This window comes from Ailuropoda melanoleuca, chromosome 10 (genome assembly GCF_002007445.2).
Source record: "Ailuropoda melanoleuca isolate Jingjing chromosome 10, ASM200744v2, whole genome shotgun sequence".
Classification (NCBI taxonomy): domain Eukaryota; kingdom Metazoa; phylum Chordata; class Mammalia; order Carnivora; family Ursidae; genus Ailuropoda; species Ailuropoda melanoleuca.
The window spans coordinates 18,789,274-18,809,532 of NC_048227.1; the positions used below are offsets into that span (position 1 = coordinate 18,789,274).

Below are 20,259 nucleotides of genomic sequence, written 5' to 3' on the forward strand. Positions count from 1 at the left end.
CCATTGGAATGTCGGCCTATCTTTCCCTCCAACACCTCCCCTCCCATTCGAATCTGCAATAAATTCTCTTTAATCAACATCAAGGGGGAGTTGCGGGAGGGCAGCTTGGGGATGGTTTAGCTTTGACCTTGGGAGTTCTTAGCCTGAACAGTGGGAGTAGAGAAGAAAATTGTTTTCTCATTAGGCCAGATACATCTTTCCTTAATGAGCTCTTAGAAATATTCATTGCAACACATTAGCTCACCTCTCCCTCTCTGTACGCAGCTAGCCCCGGGCTACAGGAGAAATGGAGTGAGAGAAATGAATGTACTTGGGGTGCCTGGGTGGTGCAGTCAGTTAAGCATCTGATTCTGGGTTTCCGCTCAGGTCATGACCTCGGGGTCAAGAGTTCGAACTCTACATCAGTGTCTGTGCTCCCTGCTCAGTGTGGGGTCGGTGTGGGTTTCTCTCTCCCTCTCCCTCTGCCCCTCCACCCTGCTCTCTCTCGCCAATAAATAAATAAATCTTAAAAAACAAAACAAAAAAAAGACATGCATGTACTGAAGATTTACTGAAGAGTTCAGATAGAAGCTCTCTGGCTTTTTTTTTTTTTTTTTTACAAACCTGTGGATGATAATCAGTTTCTGCATCTGGGAAATGTGTGAGAGAACCTTCCCCTGCTTGCAGCTAAATGCATGGTCTGTGGGCCAGCGTCACCGGCCTCCTTGGAAGCTTCGTTCGTAGAAGTGCAGAATCTCAGGCCCCTTCCCAAAGCTACTGAAAGAGAACCCCTGGGGGTGTGGACCAGATACTGGTGTTTTAATAACTTTTCAAGTACTTTTTAATGCATGCTTAAATTTAGGAACCGGTGCCTTATAAGGGATACCGTGAGCAGCAAGTGAGATAGCAAATGAGAATAAGGTCTGGTTGGAAGAAAACAATTGGGAGGTGCATTGGAACTTCGGGATCTTATTGTCTCCCTGCATATTAAGTGTAAATGTTGCAAAAAGATTATGATGTCGAGGCCTAGAAACCTCGCCTTGTAACTTCATCAAAACTCTCTGTGTTGGGGCTCCTGGCTGGCTCAGTCGTTAAGCATCTGCCTTTGGCTCAGGGCGTGATCCCAGCATTCTGGGATCGAGCCCCACTTTGGGCTCCTCCGCTGGGAGCCTGCTTCTTCCTCTCCCACTCCCCCTGCTTGTGTTCCCTCTCTCCCTGGCTGTCTCTATCTCTGTCAAATAAATAAATAAAATCTTAAAAAAAACAAAAAACAAAACCTCTCCGTGTTGGTACATCTTAACCTTTCAGCGGCAGACACACATCACAAAGCAGGCTGACCTAAGAGTTTAAGGTCTGGCGGGAATTGGGGTGAAGACGGGACCCACGCCTTGCCTACAGGCCCTCCAAAACAATAGGATCGTGCACGCCAGATAAGATCGTCCTGCAAGCCGCATCCGGTCTGAGGACTAGTACTACGCCCATACAAATGTTTGGACTGCTCCCCAATATGGCTTTTATTACTTTACTTCAGTTTTTGACATCATAGGAATTAATTAAGCGGCTAGTGCCGGCCAGCAATTTTCCAGAGTGACAGGTTATGGGAGCCCTTTCCCCACGGTCTGATTAAATCCGCTCTGCGAAGATGCTGTCCTTTCCCTCTGGCTGAGCAGTCTCTGCGCGCTCTCTGGGGACGAAGCGCTTCCTAAGAGTGCGCTGAGCTAGAACAATGCCATGGGGAGGGTCTTTCGTCAAGGTCAGGCTTAGCCCTGGCTCTCCCGGAGAAGGAGCCTCTCTGTTGGCATGACCTATAATGATATAAAGACCGTTTTAAAGGAGGGGAAACACCTCACGTGAACAGAGCCTTGCCCAGAATATGGAGTGAACTGTCCTGCCAAGAAGTTTCCTTCTGGTAAAAATGATCAACAGCCTCGGGTTTTCTGGGTGTCCTCTGTCTGGGCGCAGTCCCCCCGCTGGGCGCGCTCGCCACGGGGCTAGAAGCTGTTAGCTGCCTGGGCAGCCGAGGCGGGAAAACTCCTCTGGGATCCATGGCTTACCCTCTCTCTCTTCGCTTTTTCTTCTGCAGAACGGGAACCCTAGCCGGACTCAGAGGCAAGTGCTGTCGCGGAGGGGGAGATGATTTATAACCTGCAGCCGTTAGAGTTGAGGAGTCACCTGCATAGCTCCTCCGTGCGGGTCCTGCAATCACTCGGTAAATCTCTTTCCTCTGGGGTCTCCGCGGTGACAGGCTGCAGCTGGCTACCATGCTGGGAAAACTCCCACTGATGCCCTTGCGAGGAATGTAAAATCCCATCTCTGCTTCCCTAAGGACACCCAGGGAAGCCCCCCAGGGGAAAATGTTCAAGGAGAGCCTGAGTTCCCAGCTCTGTCTCTTAGGATTGACATGACCTTAACTCCCTTGGGCTTCATTTTCCTCATCTCTAAAATGGGACAATAGTAGTGCCTCTATCTCATGAGTGCTTACGAGGGCTGTTGGGTAAAATTGAGTACAATAATCTATGTCGGGTGCTTGATATTTCTTTACTCACTCGAGGAGCCTTTTTTGAGTGCTTACTGTACGCGAGCTCTGGGCAGAGCGGTACAGAGGGGCACACCACAGCCAGAAGTCCGTGCCCTCCTGGGGGCTGTGTTCCAGCGGAGGAGAAGTGAACAACTGAACACACATAGGCAATGTGGGCTGTAATGAACAACATGCACTGAGAAAGTGCTAGAAACAAAAATACTGCAGGCTAAGGGATAGAGTTCCGGGGGCAGGGGTTTATGATTTTAAATCGGGGNGGGGGCAGGGGTTTATGATTTTAAATCGGGGGGCTTGGGGAAGGCCTTGCTGGGATGGGGACATCTGAGCAGAGACCTGAGGGACAGAGGCAATAAGTCAGGGGGCTATCTGGTGGAAAAGCAGTCCAGCGAGAGGGAACAGTCGACATTTAGTAGATGCTCAAAAAACAGAAGCTTAAAATGAAGGAGAAGCTCTGTGACTTGATGGCATTTAGTCAGAACTGAAGGTGGAATTCTTATCATGATGATAAAATCATGAGAGGAGCATTGAGGTCTGGAGTCTCTCTTCAGGAGGGATAAAAGCTGTCTTTCCCGGACCGTTTGGCTTTAACCTCTTTGAAGTCCTTAGTGATGTTTTCAGACGAAAAGTCAGATGCCCATCGTGGCCTGGCAAAATGTACAGTGGAAATGGGTATAGCTCTTCTCTTCCATGTATCCGTCCTGCGAGCCCTTCACCAGAGATCAGTAAGCTCAGTGGGGAAAGAGGCAACAAGAGAGATGACCAGAAGGGAACGGGCTGGTTCAGGGTTCAAGGGTAGATACACAAGTGGTGGGGAAGGGGGCTCAAATGAGGATGTAGACTTTTTGCCTGGTGCTCTCCCCGCTAAATCATACAACTACTCGTTCATTAAACTCCTCATTCATCCCTCTGGTCAGCAGTTACTGTCGCAATCCTAAGATGAGGCAGCAGTGGAACAGAGACAAGTGAGACATTCCATCCCCCAAGAAGCTCACAGTCTAGTGGAAAACAACGGCTCAGGGACATGATTTGCAGAATCTTAAGTGGCTTGGCTGAGGATTTCAAGGGCAGAGGGCGGCACAACCAGTTCGGCCAGGGAATCATGGAGGGAACAGTTCCATCGGGTCCTTAAGCATGAGTGTTATTTCACAGGAAAAGAAAGGACTGGGGTAGGGAAGCCATCACAAGTACAGGGCACAGCAGAAACTGTGTACAGGGGACGATGACAAGCCAGTGTAACAGGTGCGTTGAGTATGGTAGTTGCCATGGAGGGGGCGGGAGGGCTAGTTCGGGGACAAATTTAAAAACCCTTATGTGCTATGCTGAGGAATTGGGAATCTGTCACGTAGGCAACAGGGAACCATGAGAAGCATTTTATTGGTTTCCCGGCATCTCCTTTTGGAATCATTCTCCCCCATTCAGTAATGATGTTTTCCAAGACAAGAGAAGGGGCTGGCTCTGCACGGTCCCCAGGTGTGACTTAAGCCAGACCCTGAGAGTACTTCAGCTCCTTGGCCACAGTGATTGGTTCCTGAGTGGCCACGTGACCCGTTTTGGATGGAGCTCTTAGGAAAATATGTTTTCTGTTGAATTGTTTAATGTGGTTTAGGCTGAGCTGCAAGCAGCCATAATAATATCATGTGAAAAGAGACAATTGAAGACAAAATATTGGAGGACAGAGGAGGTGGAAGGAGAGGGGGTTGAAAAAGAGAAAACTCACCGGTTATTGAACTCCTAGATGCAGCTGTACCTTAAGCTAGTCACCTTTTAGAAATTTCAGTTACATGAGCCAGTAAATTCCCTCTAGTCCTCAATCTTCTGTTTGAGTTGTGCTGTCTGTGACTTCTAGCTAAAGAAGTGACTAACTAATACAGGAATCACAAGTAGTTTATTAATAAGAGGATGATAGTCAATCTCCCTTGTCAGTGTGACTCCAGACGCAGAATGAATCATAAATTTACAAAGGAGTAAACTAGTGAAAGGGAGACCACTTGCGGGGAGGCCTCAAGAGACCAGGTAAGAAGAATGAAGGTGTTGAATATAAGTGTATCCTATGCAATACTCTGTTAAAACTGACGGTCCTAAGTGATGGTGATGCAAAGTAGCTGAATTCTGGACGTATTTTTTTTAAATTACACACAGTATAAGACACAGGGAGGTGCGAGAATGAATATAGGCTTTCGGCTTGGAGAGACAGAAGCTATTTGCTCAGTAGGCAAGATATCGGGAGGAACTAGCGTGCGTGACTTAGAACATCCAGAATTTGACTTTGATGCATTAAGATGGAGATACCAAGCAGAAAAGCCAAGGGTAGTTTGATGTAAGAATCTGAAGTCTGAGAGAAAGCTCTGCATAAAAATCTGAGATTGGGAGTGCCCAGCAGGGAGATGGTGCTTAAAACGATGAGAATGTAGGAGATCACTGGAATAAGTACAGATAAAGAAAGACCAAGCCCTGGAAAATGAACAGTAACAGAAGTGAGGTTGAAAGGGTACCCGGGTGGCTCAGTTGGTTAAGTATCTGCCTTCAGCTCAGGTCATGATCCCAGGGTCCTGCTCAGTGGGGAGTCTTCTTCTCCCTCTGCTGCTGTGCTCTCTCTCTCTCTCTCTCTCGCTTGGTCAAATAAATAAAATCTTAAAAAAAAAAAAAGGAAAAGGAAAGGAGGGCAGGGTCCATGTATGTCTGAGGTCAATTCTGTCCCATTAATGTAGGTTTGGTCTACCCTTGACCGATCCCATGATTCTAGTTAGCATCATGAGGCCATAATGATTTCCCCAGATACTGTCTACTCATCAATGCATTGTCTTTCTTGTCCTGTGGACCCCAAGGGACTTATAATTTAGAATACCTTAATTGTGCAAAAAAATTATACATGATTACAAAGTGTTTCAAGCTCAAACATGAGGTATTTATTCTATCCCTTAATGAAAAGCTTGGAGGTAGGCAGTTACATGGTTGCATGAGTCACCAGATCAGTAAGGTCAACAAAGTGCCAGGCTCTTTTCATCAGTCTGGGCTCTGACATCCTCAGTGTTGGCTATGTTTGTTGCCTCATGGTCACAACATGGCTGCCACAATTCTGAATCTGTCATCCTTTCCCAACAGCATTCAGAAGTAGGAAAAATGGATTCCTATCCTCTTATCATTGGCCACTTTTTAAAAATCCTTAATGATTATGTTTCTCAAGAGCCTTGAGGTGACCACTGCTCAGACCCCACTGACCTTTAGAGGGTCACATGTCTCCTGGCAGTGGGGAATTCAATGAGCAGAATTGCTTAGGCTGATCATGGTTCATTCCTTGGGGTTGAAGAAGAAGTCCATTTTCTATGCACATACTGCCACTCCTTGCCAGAATCTAACAAGGGTTCTGTGAGGAAGGAAAAGGGGGTAGATAGCTATAGAGAGGCTCTCAACAGCATCTTTCCTAGGAATTACAGCTATTGATCATACAGGTTTGAGAGCCAGCTTATGACTTGTTGGAACCATGAGAATGCATGAAACCATCCAGAACATCCACGTAATGAGACCAAGCAATCTCCACCCTTGATTAAAATTAAAAAACAAAAACAAAAAAAAAAGAGGAGTCGTCGTCGGTGAAGCTGAGCTCAGAAGAGATCAAAGGTGGGCAATGAATCCAAGAGAAGTGCAATATGAAAGATAGAGCAGGAGTGCTTCGCCGAGGAAGGCGGCGGCCATCAGTCCCAAGAGCTAACGAGAGACCACATAGGCGAAGGCTGAAGATGGCCTCTGTGTCTGATGATTGCAGCACCACTGATGACCTCATCAAGCCCTTCCTTAGACTCCCGAGAGCCGATGCCAGGATGCAGGGGTGTAAGAAGAGGGTAGTAATTGGGAGAATACAGAGAGGACGGAATCTACTTTCCGGGACTTGAGCTATGAGGTGAGGGCGCTGGTGATATATGATATTTTCACAGGTGCTACGGAAAGCTTTTTGTCCTGAAATTAATGAAGGGATGATTGGCTTTGGAATGACGTTAAAGACCAGTGAAGAGGGGGGATAAATGAATAAAGCACACGAACTTAGAAGCTGAGCGTTTAGGGAGCCCAGGCAGGTATAGGAACTAAGGAGACAGGAGTGGAGGAATTAGGGATTCATAACATAGTTTAGTTAGCAATTTTTAAAATTTATCATAACGGTAATAATGGTGAGCCTACTGAACTCTTACTTTGCCCCTCCTTTTAAAGAGCCTGGCGTCCATCATCCCCCTAGTGCCCACACTGTTCTGTGAGGCGGGCACTATTCCTGTCTTCACCTGACACCTGGACACAAGTCCAGGGAGAGATAGAGAGAGAGAGAAAGAGAGAGAACTTGACTTTCCTCCAAAAGCCGCCTTCCTTGACCAAAAGAACAATGTGGGTGGGAGGAGAGTGTGCGTAGGGCGAAAAGCTTGAAAGAAGTGGAAATCTCTAAAACAACTACAAGGGGCCTGGGAAAAAGAGCTGCCCAGGGACAAATAAAAGGAATGAATAGCAGAACCGAGGGCCTCGCTGAAGTTAGAAACCAGAAATTTATAGGGACCCCAATCTGCATTCTCTGAGGAGAGCCGCAGAGCAGAATAAATCGATGATGGGGTTCGTCCTGGCTCGGAGACTGGTCCGTGAGTCTATGATTTAGCCTCATACCTCAGCCTATGTTATAAATAGTTCCCATTCTGTTTTTTTGCTTTTTTTTTTCCCTCTCCACAGGATGGCCAGGTTAATGAAAGCCCTTATTTCCAAAGCCCTGCCCCCTACTCCTATCCGCCCCCCCCCCAGCATTCCCAGAAGCACATCCTCTCCCCTGGCACCCTGGATAAGGCCTCCCACTGGGATCAACACTAAGCAATCTTTTCTTCCATAAATGACCGAAAGGAGGTGACCTCCTGCTCCATCAGAAAGTCTTGCCTTGGATCTCAGAAAGGCGCAGTGGAATCTGCAGCCATCATCTTTCTTCTTGGGATAGAAGGAACCAAAGTATTTGCTAAATATTGCTTTTTCCGTGAGCCGTGGGAAAGAACACACACCACTCTTTTTTCTTTATACCGTTTATTGCAGTTTTGTTTGTGTGTCATCCCAAGGCTGGTCCCATGATCTCAGAGTGGTGACAAAAGCTCAGACCCTAAACACATGTACATTTAGGGGGAAATATCCTTTATTACAGAGATACTGATGTAATTGAGTTGCAAGCAAAGTTATGGCAGAAATGGATCTACCAACAGGATTGTCTTGAAAGTGTTCAGAGGAGAAGACCAAGTCCCTCCATCCAGTGCAGGGCTGCGTGAAGGCGGAAGGCTATGATGTGCTGCTCCAGCTTTGCCTCCGTGGACCCTTGGTAGAGGCAAGCAGGACCTGAAGTCATGGGTTCTCAACCTTTTGAAAACCAACAACTGGTCATTTTCCTAACCTGGTTCCAGTCTAATCCTGCCATTCCAGCTCATCTCATTCCCCTTTTCCTAAGATAGTTTGTGTGTTCCTTCCAAGTAGGGAGGGGTTAAAAAAAAAAAGTTAAAAATGTTCAAAAAGCTTAATATCAACTCTTCTCTCAAGTTGAGGTGTTAAGAATGGGAAGTGTTAACCCAATGAGCTCTCTGTGTCCCCTCCAGTCCTACTTAAACCCCACAGATATGACCATGACAGGGAGGTATGGGTCCACTCAGAGCCAGAGAGATGCTGTGATGGAGAGCTTTCTGAGCCCAAACGCAATAGACTATTCTCGCTCTAGTCTACTCGTGGCCACAAGGGTGACCTCCCAACTGGTCTTTATGTTTCTATTTCAAAAGCATCCTTTTCCAATGGTGCAGAATGACGAATGGGATCCGAGCTATTCAGGCTGACTTTTCCTGGGCTTAGAGACAAGATTATGAAAATACCTATCGAAATCATGTTTATTGGGATGATTCAGGGCTGGCTGTCCCAGCACCTGTCTCTCCCACGATCCCCAGCGCGGAAACCTGCCTTGTGGTTTTACTTCAGTCGTTACGTTGCTGTGGAACTTTGGGAAAGTCCCTCAAGTTCCCAAAGCTCCGGAGTCCCCAGCTATGAAATACAGGGGTAAGACTTGTTGCTTATCCCTGACCTAGAGGACGAGTCGACATCATCATTGAATCCAATCTAAGATGTGTAAGTACGTGCGTGTGTTTTCATTTGAACTATTACTGACTTCAGCATTTTCAGAAAAGTTGGATTTCTATTGGTTTGGTGTTTCCTTCTTGATCTATGAATCAACAAGCAGAAGAAGGTCATCCTTTGACCTTGGTCCGAGACAATGCTACGGAAGCTATAGGGGGTAGGGAGCAAGGGCTGTGTCTGGAAGAATTTATGTTTCCTGTTAAGGGGCTTGGCTACAGTCAGCCTGCCTTCTGGGAAAAGATGATCCTTGATAGCAAAGTCCCTCATATACACTCCTCCTCCCTGCCCAAGTCCCTAACAGCTTTCTTAATACAATCTTGTATTTTTCATCTTTTGTTAGTGTCTACCTCACTCTGTTTTAGCATAAGTCTGGAGCATAAGAATAATCTTATGATTTGGGATGAGGGAAAACACTGTTCTGTGTGGTCTTTAATGCCGTTAAGTCTATAGTGGTCCTTCTTTTCCCCTGGTCAGTTACCCCTACCCCAATTTCCTGTTTTCATAGCGCCCTGGGCATCCTCTCTCATAACAATGTAAACCTTCTCTATATGTATTTCTTTTGTGGCCATCTTCCCCACGAGGCTGGGAGCCCTGTCAAGGCTGCTTCTCTCTCTCATATCTCTTTCAACTGACACTTGGTCATCTATACATATATTTGTGGAATAAAAGTCGGAACGAAACATGATTGACTCTAGAGCAGTGTTATATCCATTCCTATATCCGGGGAAACTCGAGCGAGATTCTTGTCCATCTTCCATCAGGGGACCCACATCTCATATATTTCCTTGGTCTTGATCCCCTGCCTGGATGACAGATGACATTCTATGATTACCTTGTAACACAGGAAATTTTCGCAATTAAAAAAAGTGATCTCATGTATCTCATATCTGAAAAGGACACATCCTCACCCCCTTGAGAAGCTAATCATACAAACTCATCTCTCCCCAAGGCGACTAGTTACACAAAAGCCTGAGGAGATCCCCCGACACAACTTCTTTGTCTCCCCCCTAAACTTTCAGGAGTCAGAGCTCCAGGCTGTACAGAATTCATAGCCTGGAGGCTTGAAAACTTCACTCCCATTTTCATCTCAAGAGGATTTGTTTGGCCCCGTTGTTTCTAAAAGAACCTTGAGTGTGGGTGGAGCCAGTGAAAAGCCACAGTGAGGAGAACCGGTCTGTGTATGGGGTGAGGGGAGAGAAGGATTGCATTGGAATGCCTGAAATTCAGAGAGAACCGGTCTGTGTATGGGCTGAGGGGAGGGTCCGGACAGCAGAGAGAAGGTTTGCATTGGAATGCCTGAAATTCAGCCCGCCCTGTGCTATGGAGCGCTTTTCTTCTGGCCTCAGCTTCGAGCAAGATCAGTGCTGGTTCATATTCTCTTAACATTCTCATAATTGTCCAGTCTGAGTAAAGATACACTCTTAGAACACTGTAAAGGCACGCTGTTATAGAAGGGGTACTGAGAACTTCCTCCCTCCTCCTCCTCTTCCTCCTTCTTCACCATCATCACCACCACCACCACCACCATCATCACTACCCATTGTGTCATTCAAGCTCTTCATTCTTTTCAAATACCTTCGATCTATTCACTCGTTTTGATCATCACAGAAGCTCTGAGTGGTAGGTGGGGTAAGGATTGAGTATACCCATTTTAGAGATACGAAAACTAAGGTTTAGATGATCAGTGACACTTGTCCAAGACACAGAGAAAGGCAAGGACAGACCCCAGCCACCCCTCTTCCGACAGCAGTAAGGCAGAAGTTTTCTTTAGGGAATAAGGGGGCCAAGGGTGGTCCGATGGGAAGGTACAGGAAGGGTAAGAAATTGGATGACACTGAAGTCATGGTTTTCATATACGGTCAGAAGGAAGATAAATGGAGCTGCTGAGTGCTTTTGCTATTATTGCTGTTGTGCTTTGAGCTGGTAGGTCTAAGCGGCAAGGCCAAGGCTTTCCTACGTTTCAGGCACAGAATAATGCTGGCAAGAGGCGACGAATATGGGAGCACTGTCAGCTGCACTTTTGGGAGGGATGAATTCTCCTTTTCCCATCTCTGAACCGCACGCAGCAGCCTTTCCAGAGCTGTGAATCATCCATTCGAGGGAAAAGAGGGGAATAGAAAATTAAATATAATTTATGCTTTGCTAATTGAAATCAAATACAAAATTCAATCTCCTGTGAGTTGCAATGCTCACGTTTAAATAGGGCGGAAGTATTATTAACCTGACTCTATTTTAGCAGGTTGACTTAGCTTTTCTGGATAGGAAATAATTCCTTTGTCAAGTTTCCCCACTGAAGAAGGGGACATGGCTTAGTGGCTCACTCCCAGAGTCGAAAGGATCAAGCCAGAGTAGACACTGCAGAAAATAGACCTTAAGCATGTCAAGTTTGCATTTCTTTTCCAAACCATGAGCTTTCAACCCTATCACCAAATAGACCTTTAAGGTAAAAACCCTCAAGCTCTCAAGGCTTTGGCTTCTGCCGGATTTCTCCAGAGAATTTAAGCCTGCTGTGAGATGCAAGAGCGTATACATACTTTAAGGGGCTGACGTTCCCCACTTTTATTTTCCAGGTGAGAATGGCCTATTAACCGTCAGCTCACCCTATTAAAAATGGATTTGCTTGTCACATTTACTCGAAGACACATAATTACAAGGCTCCTTTTTAAACGGCACTTAAGGTGTTGATGTTCTGGGTTTATGGGGACAGAGAGACAGCCAGGGAGATGGAAAAGTGGAAAGTGAGTGTAATTGAGGGGCTGAGTCCATGTATGTCCACCCACGTGAGAAGAGATGAGGCTAAGGGTAGGCTGGTGTAATGGTCCTAATTCTTAGCTGGTAGAAAATTATCTTAATTTAAGGCCTTCTTAGAACCAGATGCTCCTTTGACTGTCTACGTTGTGCGATCACCCCTTACCTAGTTCCCACTGAACTCCCCCCCTCAAAAAAACCAGAAAGACCATGTTTGCCCCAGGAAGCCATGACAACCTGGGGGCCACTTCTCTTGGGAGTAATCCCCACAAAAGCCTACAAGGAGGACAGGACCGAGAATGACAGGGCAAAGAAATAAACAAGCAAGACTTGCCTAAAGCTGTTCTCAATTCCAGCTCCTGTAAGAATATTTTTGAAAGGACAGGTGTCTGGGCTCCGCTCTAGAGCTCCTGATTCCATGAGAAGTGTGGTCAGGAATGATGGTCAGGAAGCTGTAACCTGAAAAGCCCCACAGCTGCCCCTGATGGGTAGCGGGACCCACTCTTTGCTCTGCTCATACAAGACCCACATCAGCCAGCCCACAAAACACTCTTCCGAACCAGCATGCATTTTCTTCCTTCGAAGAGATGGGCTTGTATGTGCCTGTGTGTGTTCATCTGTATCTTCTTTTTGCTTTGGTGGTGAAGGCATATTCGTGGCCTTCGGTTCAAAAAACCACTTTCTTATCTGGCAAAAAATTATTTGTAAGGTTGTTTCTGAGTCTAGCATATCAGTCCATTCCTCGTTGGGATAAGTTAAGAGAGCGAAAGCTGCACTCCTTACACAGTCACTTCTTTTGTGCTATTTTGGGAATGATCTGGCTCTGCAGACAGAATCTCCTACAGGATTCTCTAATCTGGGGCTTTCTGGCCACCCCGGGGAGGAGAAGGGATCATCCCAGAATTCGAGGGTCGGGGTGGGGTTGGAGGTGACCAACACAAACACACCGTCAAAGCCCATCAGTCAGGTTGCATGAAGCTTTATAACAACACAGTTTTCATTTAGCGGGAGAAATGAGTTTAATAACAGGTGAACAGACTTAGCTCCCCCCACTCATACATATTTCCAAATTTACTAGAACAGTTCCTGGTTTTGGAGATCTGTGAACAAGTGCTTGGCGTCAAATGTGGCCTTTTAATCAAATCAAAGTAATGGGAAGGGACACTTCGTTCAGCAGCCCTTGATGGGGGTGTCCGCAGACAGCCCTTGCCCTCCCCTGCATTCGCAGACCGGATCCGACGACCCGCCATAGATGGAGTTGGGCACTCTGTCACTGCCCCAATGGGCCATCTCTCAAGAGAGTAAGTGAAGCATCAGGTGACCATGAAGGGGACACGGTGGGGCGAACAGAAGAATGGTGACTGATCCCCTGTTGGTTGTGTTGCTCAGGATTACTCATAATGGAAGACATGCCAACTATCTGGTCCTTGCCCCGTGGGGACCCTAAGAGACAGAGTCCACCCCGAAAGCATTCCTCAGAACCGTGGTGCTAAGGGTCTTCTCACATGTGGAGACCTCCCACCAAAAGATCTGGCCTTCTTTTTTCACCCCCAGAAATAACATTTATCTTTACCAACCTCAGGGCCCGGAACGCAAAGGCAATCACACGGCTCCGAGGACAGCCATGTAGGCCTGATTCTATCACGAGGGCCTGTGCTAAGTTTCACCACAGCCCAGGACCCTCCTAGGAGGGCTCTTGGAAAGAAGGCTTCCAAGGGTGTCAGCTTTTTGTTTTGTTTGTTTTTTGTTTTTGTTTTCTGGTGAGGAACGTGCATGCCTTTGCCTTCATAAGGTGAGGGGGGGGAGACATCAAAGGGTTGTGGGATGAGACCTTGAAGGAGAAGGCTAGAGACACCTCAGAGAAAGGACCTTGCTCCCTAGGAGTCCTGGAGCCCTCAGCCACAAGTGGTGTTCTGGAGAGATGCCGAAGCAAAGGTCTGTACAGCAGAGGGCCGTGCCAGATGCAGGGCTAGGACTCAGGCTTCTAAAGTGGCCAAAGCAGACCTTCCTTCCTCTTTTTTTTTTTTTTTTTTAAATCACTAAAGAAACATTCCTGGCACGGTCTCTGACCTTGACAGCTATTTATCCTGTCTTCAGACTCTATTAATTAGCAGAAGACAAGAATTAGCAGTGGCTCCTGGTGGCCATCTGGTCAACCAGATGCCGCTGCCCAGGCAAACCCAGTGCCTCCGTGAGTATGTGGTGGGATCCATCCCTTTGCCTAAGGCTACAGCATTGGAAGCAATCCCGGCTGGACAAAGGAGGGGATCTACTTGGCTCTCCAGTGAGGCTGAGGCTACAGACCCGGGTGGGGGAATTTCAGGACTCAGGTCAGGAGCCTCCTTAGCTATTCACTGGCTTTCCCTCTGCCTCTCTAACCTCATTTGTCACCCTCTTCCCGTTCCCACTGGAAATCTTGACCAGTCATTTGGTAAAACATCATGTTGAAGGGTTTGTAGAATTTCTGCAGTCTGTGGATCACATCGGGGTCGATGCGGGGATGAGTCCGACCTTTGCTCTTGCCTAAGCATCTTGGGGCACTGCTGTCTTCTGGCTTCTTTAGACAAGGGAACCCCTTGGTTTTGTTGAAATAGAAATGTTTTTCAGTCACGACACGCTTGAGGCCTAGAAAATCCTGTACTTTGGCCATTTCCCCGGCAGGGTCCACTATGAGTCGCTCACCACTGACAAAGAGGATTTGGGAGAGGGGGAAATACTGGAGCCAGTTTTCCAGGTGCAGAGCATAGATCCCTATTCGAATGGCACTCCAGGAGGCGTCGATCAGCCCTAGGGTCCGGTTTTTGAAGGCCAGCACCTCGAAGGTGGGGATCTCGGGTTTCTTTGACAGCGTCTGGGTGTAGTCAGAGATGGCCCTGGTCACTGGGTTCCTCACCACCACGATCAGCTTGATGTCCTTGGCCATGGCGTGGATGCGCTTGGGAGCCTCATTTGTCACAAAGTAACTCGGCGTCTTCTCCATGGTTACCTGCCCATCCAAAGTCTTAGGCATCACATTTCTGGAAGAGGGAGGGAAAGGAAGAGAGTGGTCATTCCCATCCAGAACCGTGTTAACTGTTTGTACGAAATGCGTGACATACAGAGCTCCTCGTGGGGAAGTACAAAATAAAATTCGTTGATAAATCCTAGGGATTCTTTTTAACTCTATGTCCTACTGAGGCTCTGATTATGGTATTATCAGGAAAGGCAGCATCAGGCTTCTGCCTTCATTCCTGGGAACCTCATACACCTGGGTTTCAACTGCTGCCCTATCTCTTACCAGTTACATTCAACAGAGATACACTCTTAATTTCTCTATGTATTTAGTTTTGTGTAATCTCTGAAACAGAGGTAATGACAGCACTTACTTTGCACTGTAGTATAAGGATTAAGGGAGATAATACTTGTAAAGCATTTAGCACAGAATCTGGCACGTGCAAGAGCTTAATAAATCAAGGATATTACTATTGTCGTAGTGGCTTTTGGAAAATGTTTGAGCGCCCCAAGAACTCAAAGATTATCTAGACCAGGGGTTGGCCAACTACTCCCTGCCTCTCATTTTTTTTTTTGTATGGCTCACAGCTAAGACTGATGTTTAATCTCTAAACGGTTGGGAAAAAACCCAACATAATAATAATAACATTTTGTGATGCATGAAAATTATATGAAATTCAAATTTCAATGCCCATAAATAAACTTTCCCTGGAACACAGCCACACTCCTTCCTTAATGTACTGTCCCTGGTCGCTTTTGTGCTGCAACAGCAGAGCTGAGTAGTTGCAACAGGGACTTTAAGACACACAGAGCCAAGCATATTTACTCACTGGCCCTTTAGGAAAACATATGCTGAGCCTTGACCTGGTCCAAAGGGATCGCTGTGCAAATGAAGAAAGGAAGCCCAGAGACAGGGAACCAGACAAGCTTTGTGACCTGAACAAGTTCAATCACGTCCCCTTATTGTCCTCTGTAAAATCCTAAAGCTCACCTCAGGTTCAAGTTCAGAATAAAAACGACATCCAGCGTGAAGGCATCTAGCATGGCTCTGGTTCTAGAAACGGAGTTCTTCTTTATTTTGCTCCCAAGCTTGCCCAGTGGACCAGTGGTAGATCCCACACCATGTGTCTCAGTTTCCTTCCCCAGGATGCATCTCCACACCCACCCCTCCAACCACGTTCACCTTCAGAGTGGCCTCGGTCCCATTTGGGAGCTTCAAGACATTGAAGAGGTTTTGATGCTATGTGCCCCCAATCCCACTGTGGCAGGCCTATCAATGATAAAAGGGGCTCAGGATCCTATCATACAGTCAATTTGCTACAGGCAGATGTCGACCAAAGTTAATTGACGGTAAACCTGTTGTACCTGTCGGTAGAGCAGGCCATCTGCCACCATGCGCTCCATTAAATCTATTCACTTCTGAGCCCTGCACCAAAGTGGTACATTTAGGATTACACAAGACCTCTTTGCTGGGATGACATGCTTTTAAACGTCTCAGCTAATAAAACTTAATACAGACGAAGATCCCTTAGCTTCCCCTACCATAATTAAATTTATTTACTATCGCGTGTGAAGAGAAAGAACGACTTTTCTTTTATCTCTAATTCACATGCTCTGTCAATAATTAATTGCTACTGGGTTTTGTGCTTTCTTGGCAAGCACTTTTATTAGGCCAGAGGAATTTGCCCAGTAGAGAGCTTCACATAGAGTCAGATGTTGTTAGCACATAATGGCTGGATGGCCAGAAGTCTTTGGATCAAAGCAATTGCCCCAGCCATAGTCATGCTCATCTTGGACGAACATGTTCTCCAAAGTGGTCTGAACATCTTTATGTGCCTGCTCAGCTCTCACCAGATTTAACCCTCTCATTCAGAGGGGCAGGGCTCAGGAAGGCAGAGCCTTTGGGAGTCAGATGTGCAGGACGGGAGACCTTCTGACTACCCCCGTCCCTGGGAAGTTGATAAAACCCAAATTTACTCTGAAGTTTGGAAGCCCTCTAGGAAGTATCCTGAACCCACATTGACCCCAAGTTTCTCATCTCACACACACACAAAAAATAGAGCTAAGAGGAGTCCCTTCCTTCTGGTTAGAATAGCACCTGGTGAATGCCAGAGTCTTTAAAACCTACCCTAGGTCTACAAGACCGTTGAGCGGCACAGCAATTCTTAGAGAAAAGCAAGGAAAAAAAATACTTGTATTTGACCACATGGCAAAGCTGAACAACTGAAGGAACGGGTCTAGGGATAATGGGTATTCTCATTCAAGCCTATGTCACCAACCACACTTTCTGACCTGGAGGCTGGTGACGGATGAATTCAGCCTGAGTTTAGTAGGACATGCCGATGTCCTACTTTCTGAAATTCAATTGCAGAAATATATTCTCTTAGTATGAAACTCATGTCGCATTATGAAAATATTAAATAAATACTGCTGCAAAAAAATACCTGAAGATAGATATTTTTACATGGCCCTATCCAGATTTTTAATCCCTCACATATACTGTTGCTTGCTTATTTTGTGTTTTTGTTTTTGTTTTTTTTCTTTAGTGCAAGAGCAGCTGCTAGATTTTTCTTCTCATTTGGTCTCTGCCATTCACTTTGCAGACCTCGGCATTTGTTTGTCTTTACAATGGGCCCCTTTCAAATTCATCTCCTTCACTCTGGCTAATTGCTACAGTCTGTCAAGACACATAGGGATCTCAGGTCTTTATCTGAAGCATCTGGGATGAAATGGCACCCCACCTCCCAGCCAGTGTGTGCCCAGCCCAGTGCTCAGTGCAAAAGGGAAAAAGAGGGGTGCCAGGGAAGGCAGAGGGGAGCAGAGGAGTCTAAATGTCTTTGATCGTGTTACAGATGAATTAAAACACGGCATTGAAGGGGAGGTCCAGCATTGGGGCACGCACGGTGAGACCATCTCATTGAGCCAAGATACAACCGTGTGGTATGAGCCACCCAGGATCTGTTGCCAGTAAGAAGACCCGCAGTAGCTGCTCAGCTGATATCAAGTAGCCATTCCCCCTTCCTGAAAAGGATTCTGCACCAGTTATATTCATTCACTCATTCATTCATTCATTCATTCACGAATTCCTTTTCATTCCCGCAGTCCTTGCTACCTGTACCATAGAGCTTAGAATATTGGCATCATACGATTTGTTCCCTAGCCCTTCATGGCTAGTCTCAGTCCCTCAAAGCTGCAGGCAATATTCTATTCACCTTTGTATCCCTCGGGTCTAACCCAGTGCCTGCCACATAGGATGGCTGCCCCCTCACTGTCTGGGGTTGGTGGGTGAATCCATGAATGGCATACAGATGAAAGCGTGATCCCTGGACGTGAGGAGAATTGGGGCAGCTGGAGGGCATGGTCCCTCTAAGTGGGTTTTCCATGCACGGAGGTGTGGTGTGAGTGAGTTCCGTGCCATCCCTGTCTGAAAGACCATGCACTTCAGTTTGGACCATATGGTGCGAAAACACCACATCTGGGCTTGGAACAGCTCGTTAACAGTATCTGGGGTGCTCAGAGCAGCCGTGACATCAACGTCGACACACAGTCCTGAAGCAAGAAGCGTTCTGCAAGATCACACATCTGCTCTCAGAGCCCCAAATGTTTATGAGCCCCCATCCAATTCGCTCACCGCCCCCCCCACTCCCGCTCCGGGGGGTGGGGTGCTTTGCGGAGCAGAAGCCCCATGTGCACCAGTCACAGAGTGCTTGCTCCAGGCTGTGGTCTGAATCCAAATTCTGATGCCAGACCCACTTCTCTAAGCACTTTCAAGACATTGGACTCTCCAGCCTAGTTGGTTAAGCGCACAGACTCCAGACTTTCTAAGTTTGGATCCACTTACTTATTAGCTGTCTGACCCTGGGCGAATGATTTAACCCAGATAATCTGTGTCTCAGTCTCATTATCTGGAAAACAGGCATCGTACTAATAAGATACATCTCAGAGAGATTTTATTAAGGTGAAGTAAGTTAATATTGAAAAGAGTCCTTTATATGGAGAAAGTTCTCCATACGTTAGCTATGAATATTTCAACAACTCTCTTAAGAAGACGTTACTGTTGTCCCCATTATAGAGGTCCGGAAACTGAGGCCCAGTGAAATGGATTCATTTGCCCGAAGTCACAAGAAGGGGGGCACTGAAATTCATCCCCAGATCTGTCTCACACCATAGCTAGCCTGAGCTCTTTATGGCTGCCCGACAATGCTTAATAGAACTAGAGAGGCTCGGCAAGGTTATAGGACTGGCCCAAGGTCACTCTGCTAGTGGGTGGCAAAGCTGAATGTTAAAACGAGCCTCATTATGTTATGCTGTAAAGGTGGGCTGTCACTGACTTACCACAGGGAGTTACAGAAACCCGGGCCAGAATCCCCAGAAATTCTTGCCAGATCAAGCTACATCGTTCAATTTGTGTTATCTCTCTCTGGGGCCTCCTCAGTTGAAGCAAATGGATACCATCATGAACGCCGAGGGAGAAAGCAATCACCCGTGTTAGATATAAAGTGCCCATTCTCTCTGGAAGGGTCAGTGGCAGAATTTGCCTTTGGCTTGCCTGAATTGGAGGTATGTGGGAGAGCTCACATTTTCCCAAATGCATTTTCCCGTGGAACAAATGGTGCATAAATTAGCAATATTTTCTGAGCCCTCCTGATGAACTGTAACCCAAGAGAAGGGTGGTTAGGGCAAGGGCATGAGGTCCGGCTACTTCCTCCGCAGTGACGCAGTGACGAAAGAACTCACTTAGAAAGTCAATTGAGCTCCTGCTGCTTGCCAAGCCCCCAACAAGGTGGTTCCACATGGTTCTCCTGGCTAAAGCTCACCAAATACCCTAGGATTCACTGAGTCTGTTATATAGATGTGGACGTGGAGCGCCGGGGTGACCGCGATCCCTGTCCAAGGACACATAGGCAGGATTTGCCCTGCCCAGTTCTCTTGTAAAGTTCATTGTGCTTTTCAAGCCCGGATTCAGGAATCCTGGAAATCTCTGAAGGCAGATATTCAAACCATTTGGAAACTATCTGTCTTGTAGGAAGACCCAAGAAAAGCTGCATGCCCTGGGGCCATATGCCGGATCAGCTAAATTGAAGCCCAGAATGCAGGGATCTTGAGTGAGAGCTCAGACTTAAACTAACTTGCTGAATGAATTTAGGACAGGGATNTAAGCAAATGGATACCATCATGAACGCCGAGGGAGAAAGCAATCACCCGTGTTAGATATAAAGTGCCCATTCTCTCTGGAAGGGTCAGTGGCAGAATTTGCCTTTGGCTTGCCTGAATTGGAGGCATGTGGGAGAGCTCACATTTTCCCAAATGCATTTTCCCGTGGAACAAATGGTGCATAAATTAGCAATATTTTCTGAGCCCTCCTGATGAACTGTAACCCAAGAGAAGGGTGGTTAGGGCAAGGGCATGAGGTCCGGCTACTTCCTCCGCAGTGACGCAGTGACGAAAGAACTCACTTAGAAAGTCAATTGAGCTCCTGCTGCTTGCCAAGCCCCCAACAAGGTGGTTCCACATGGTTCTCCTGGCTAAAGCTCACCAAATACCCTAGGATTCACTGAGTCTGTTATATAGATGTGGACGTGGAGCGCCGGGGTGACCGCGATCCCTGTCCAAGGACACATAGGCAGGATTTGCCCTGCCCAGTTCTCTTGTAAAGTTCATTGTGCTTTTCAAGCCCGGATTCAGGAATCCTGGAAATCTCTGAAGGCAGATATTCAAACCATTTGGAAACTATCTGTCTTGTAGGAAGACCCAAGAAAAGCTGCATGCCCTGGGGCCATATGCCGGATCAGCTAAATTGAAGCCCAGAATGCAGGGATCTTGAGTGAGAGCTCAGACTTAAACTAACTTGCTGAATGAATTTAGGACAGGGATTT

The 20,259-nt window shown here is 46.8% G+C and overlaps 1 protein-coding gene across 1 annotated transcript in view; it reads right to left on the reverse strand.

The window, feature by feature from the left end:
• Nucleotides 1-10,837: 10,837 nt before the first annotated feature.
• The window catches only part of HS3ST4 (heparan sulfate-glucosamine 3-sulfotransferase 4), a 391,665-nt gene continuing 382,243 nt past the window's right edge, over nt 10,838-20,259 (reverse strand). Inside the window, exon 2 of the mRNA XM_034670228.1 lies at nt 10,838-14,409. Within this exon, the coding sequence (XP_034526119.1) occupies nt 13,773-14,409 (637 nt within the window). The 3' untranslated portion in view covers nt 10,838-13,772. The remainder of the gene's footprint in view (nt 14,410-20,259) is intronic.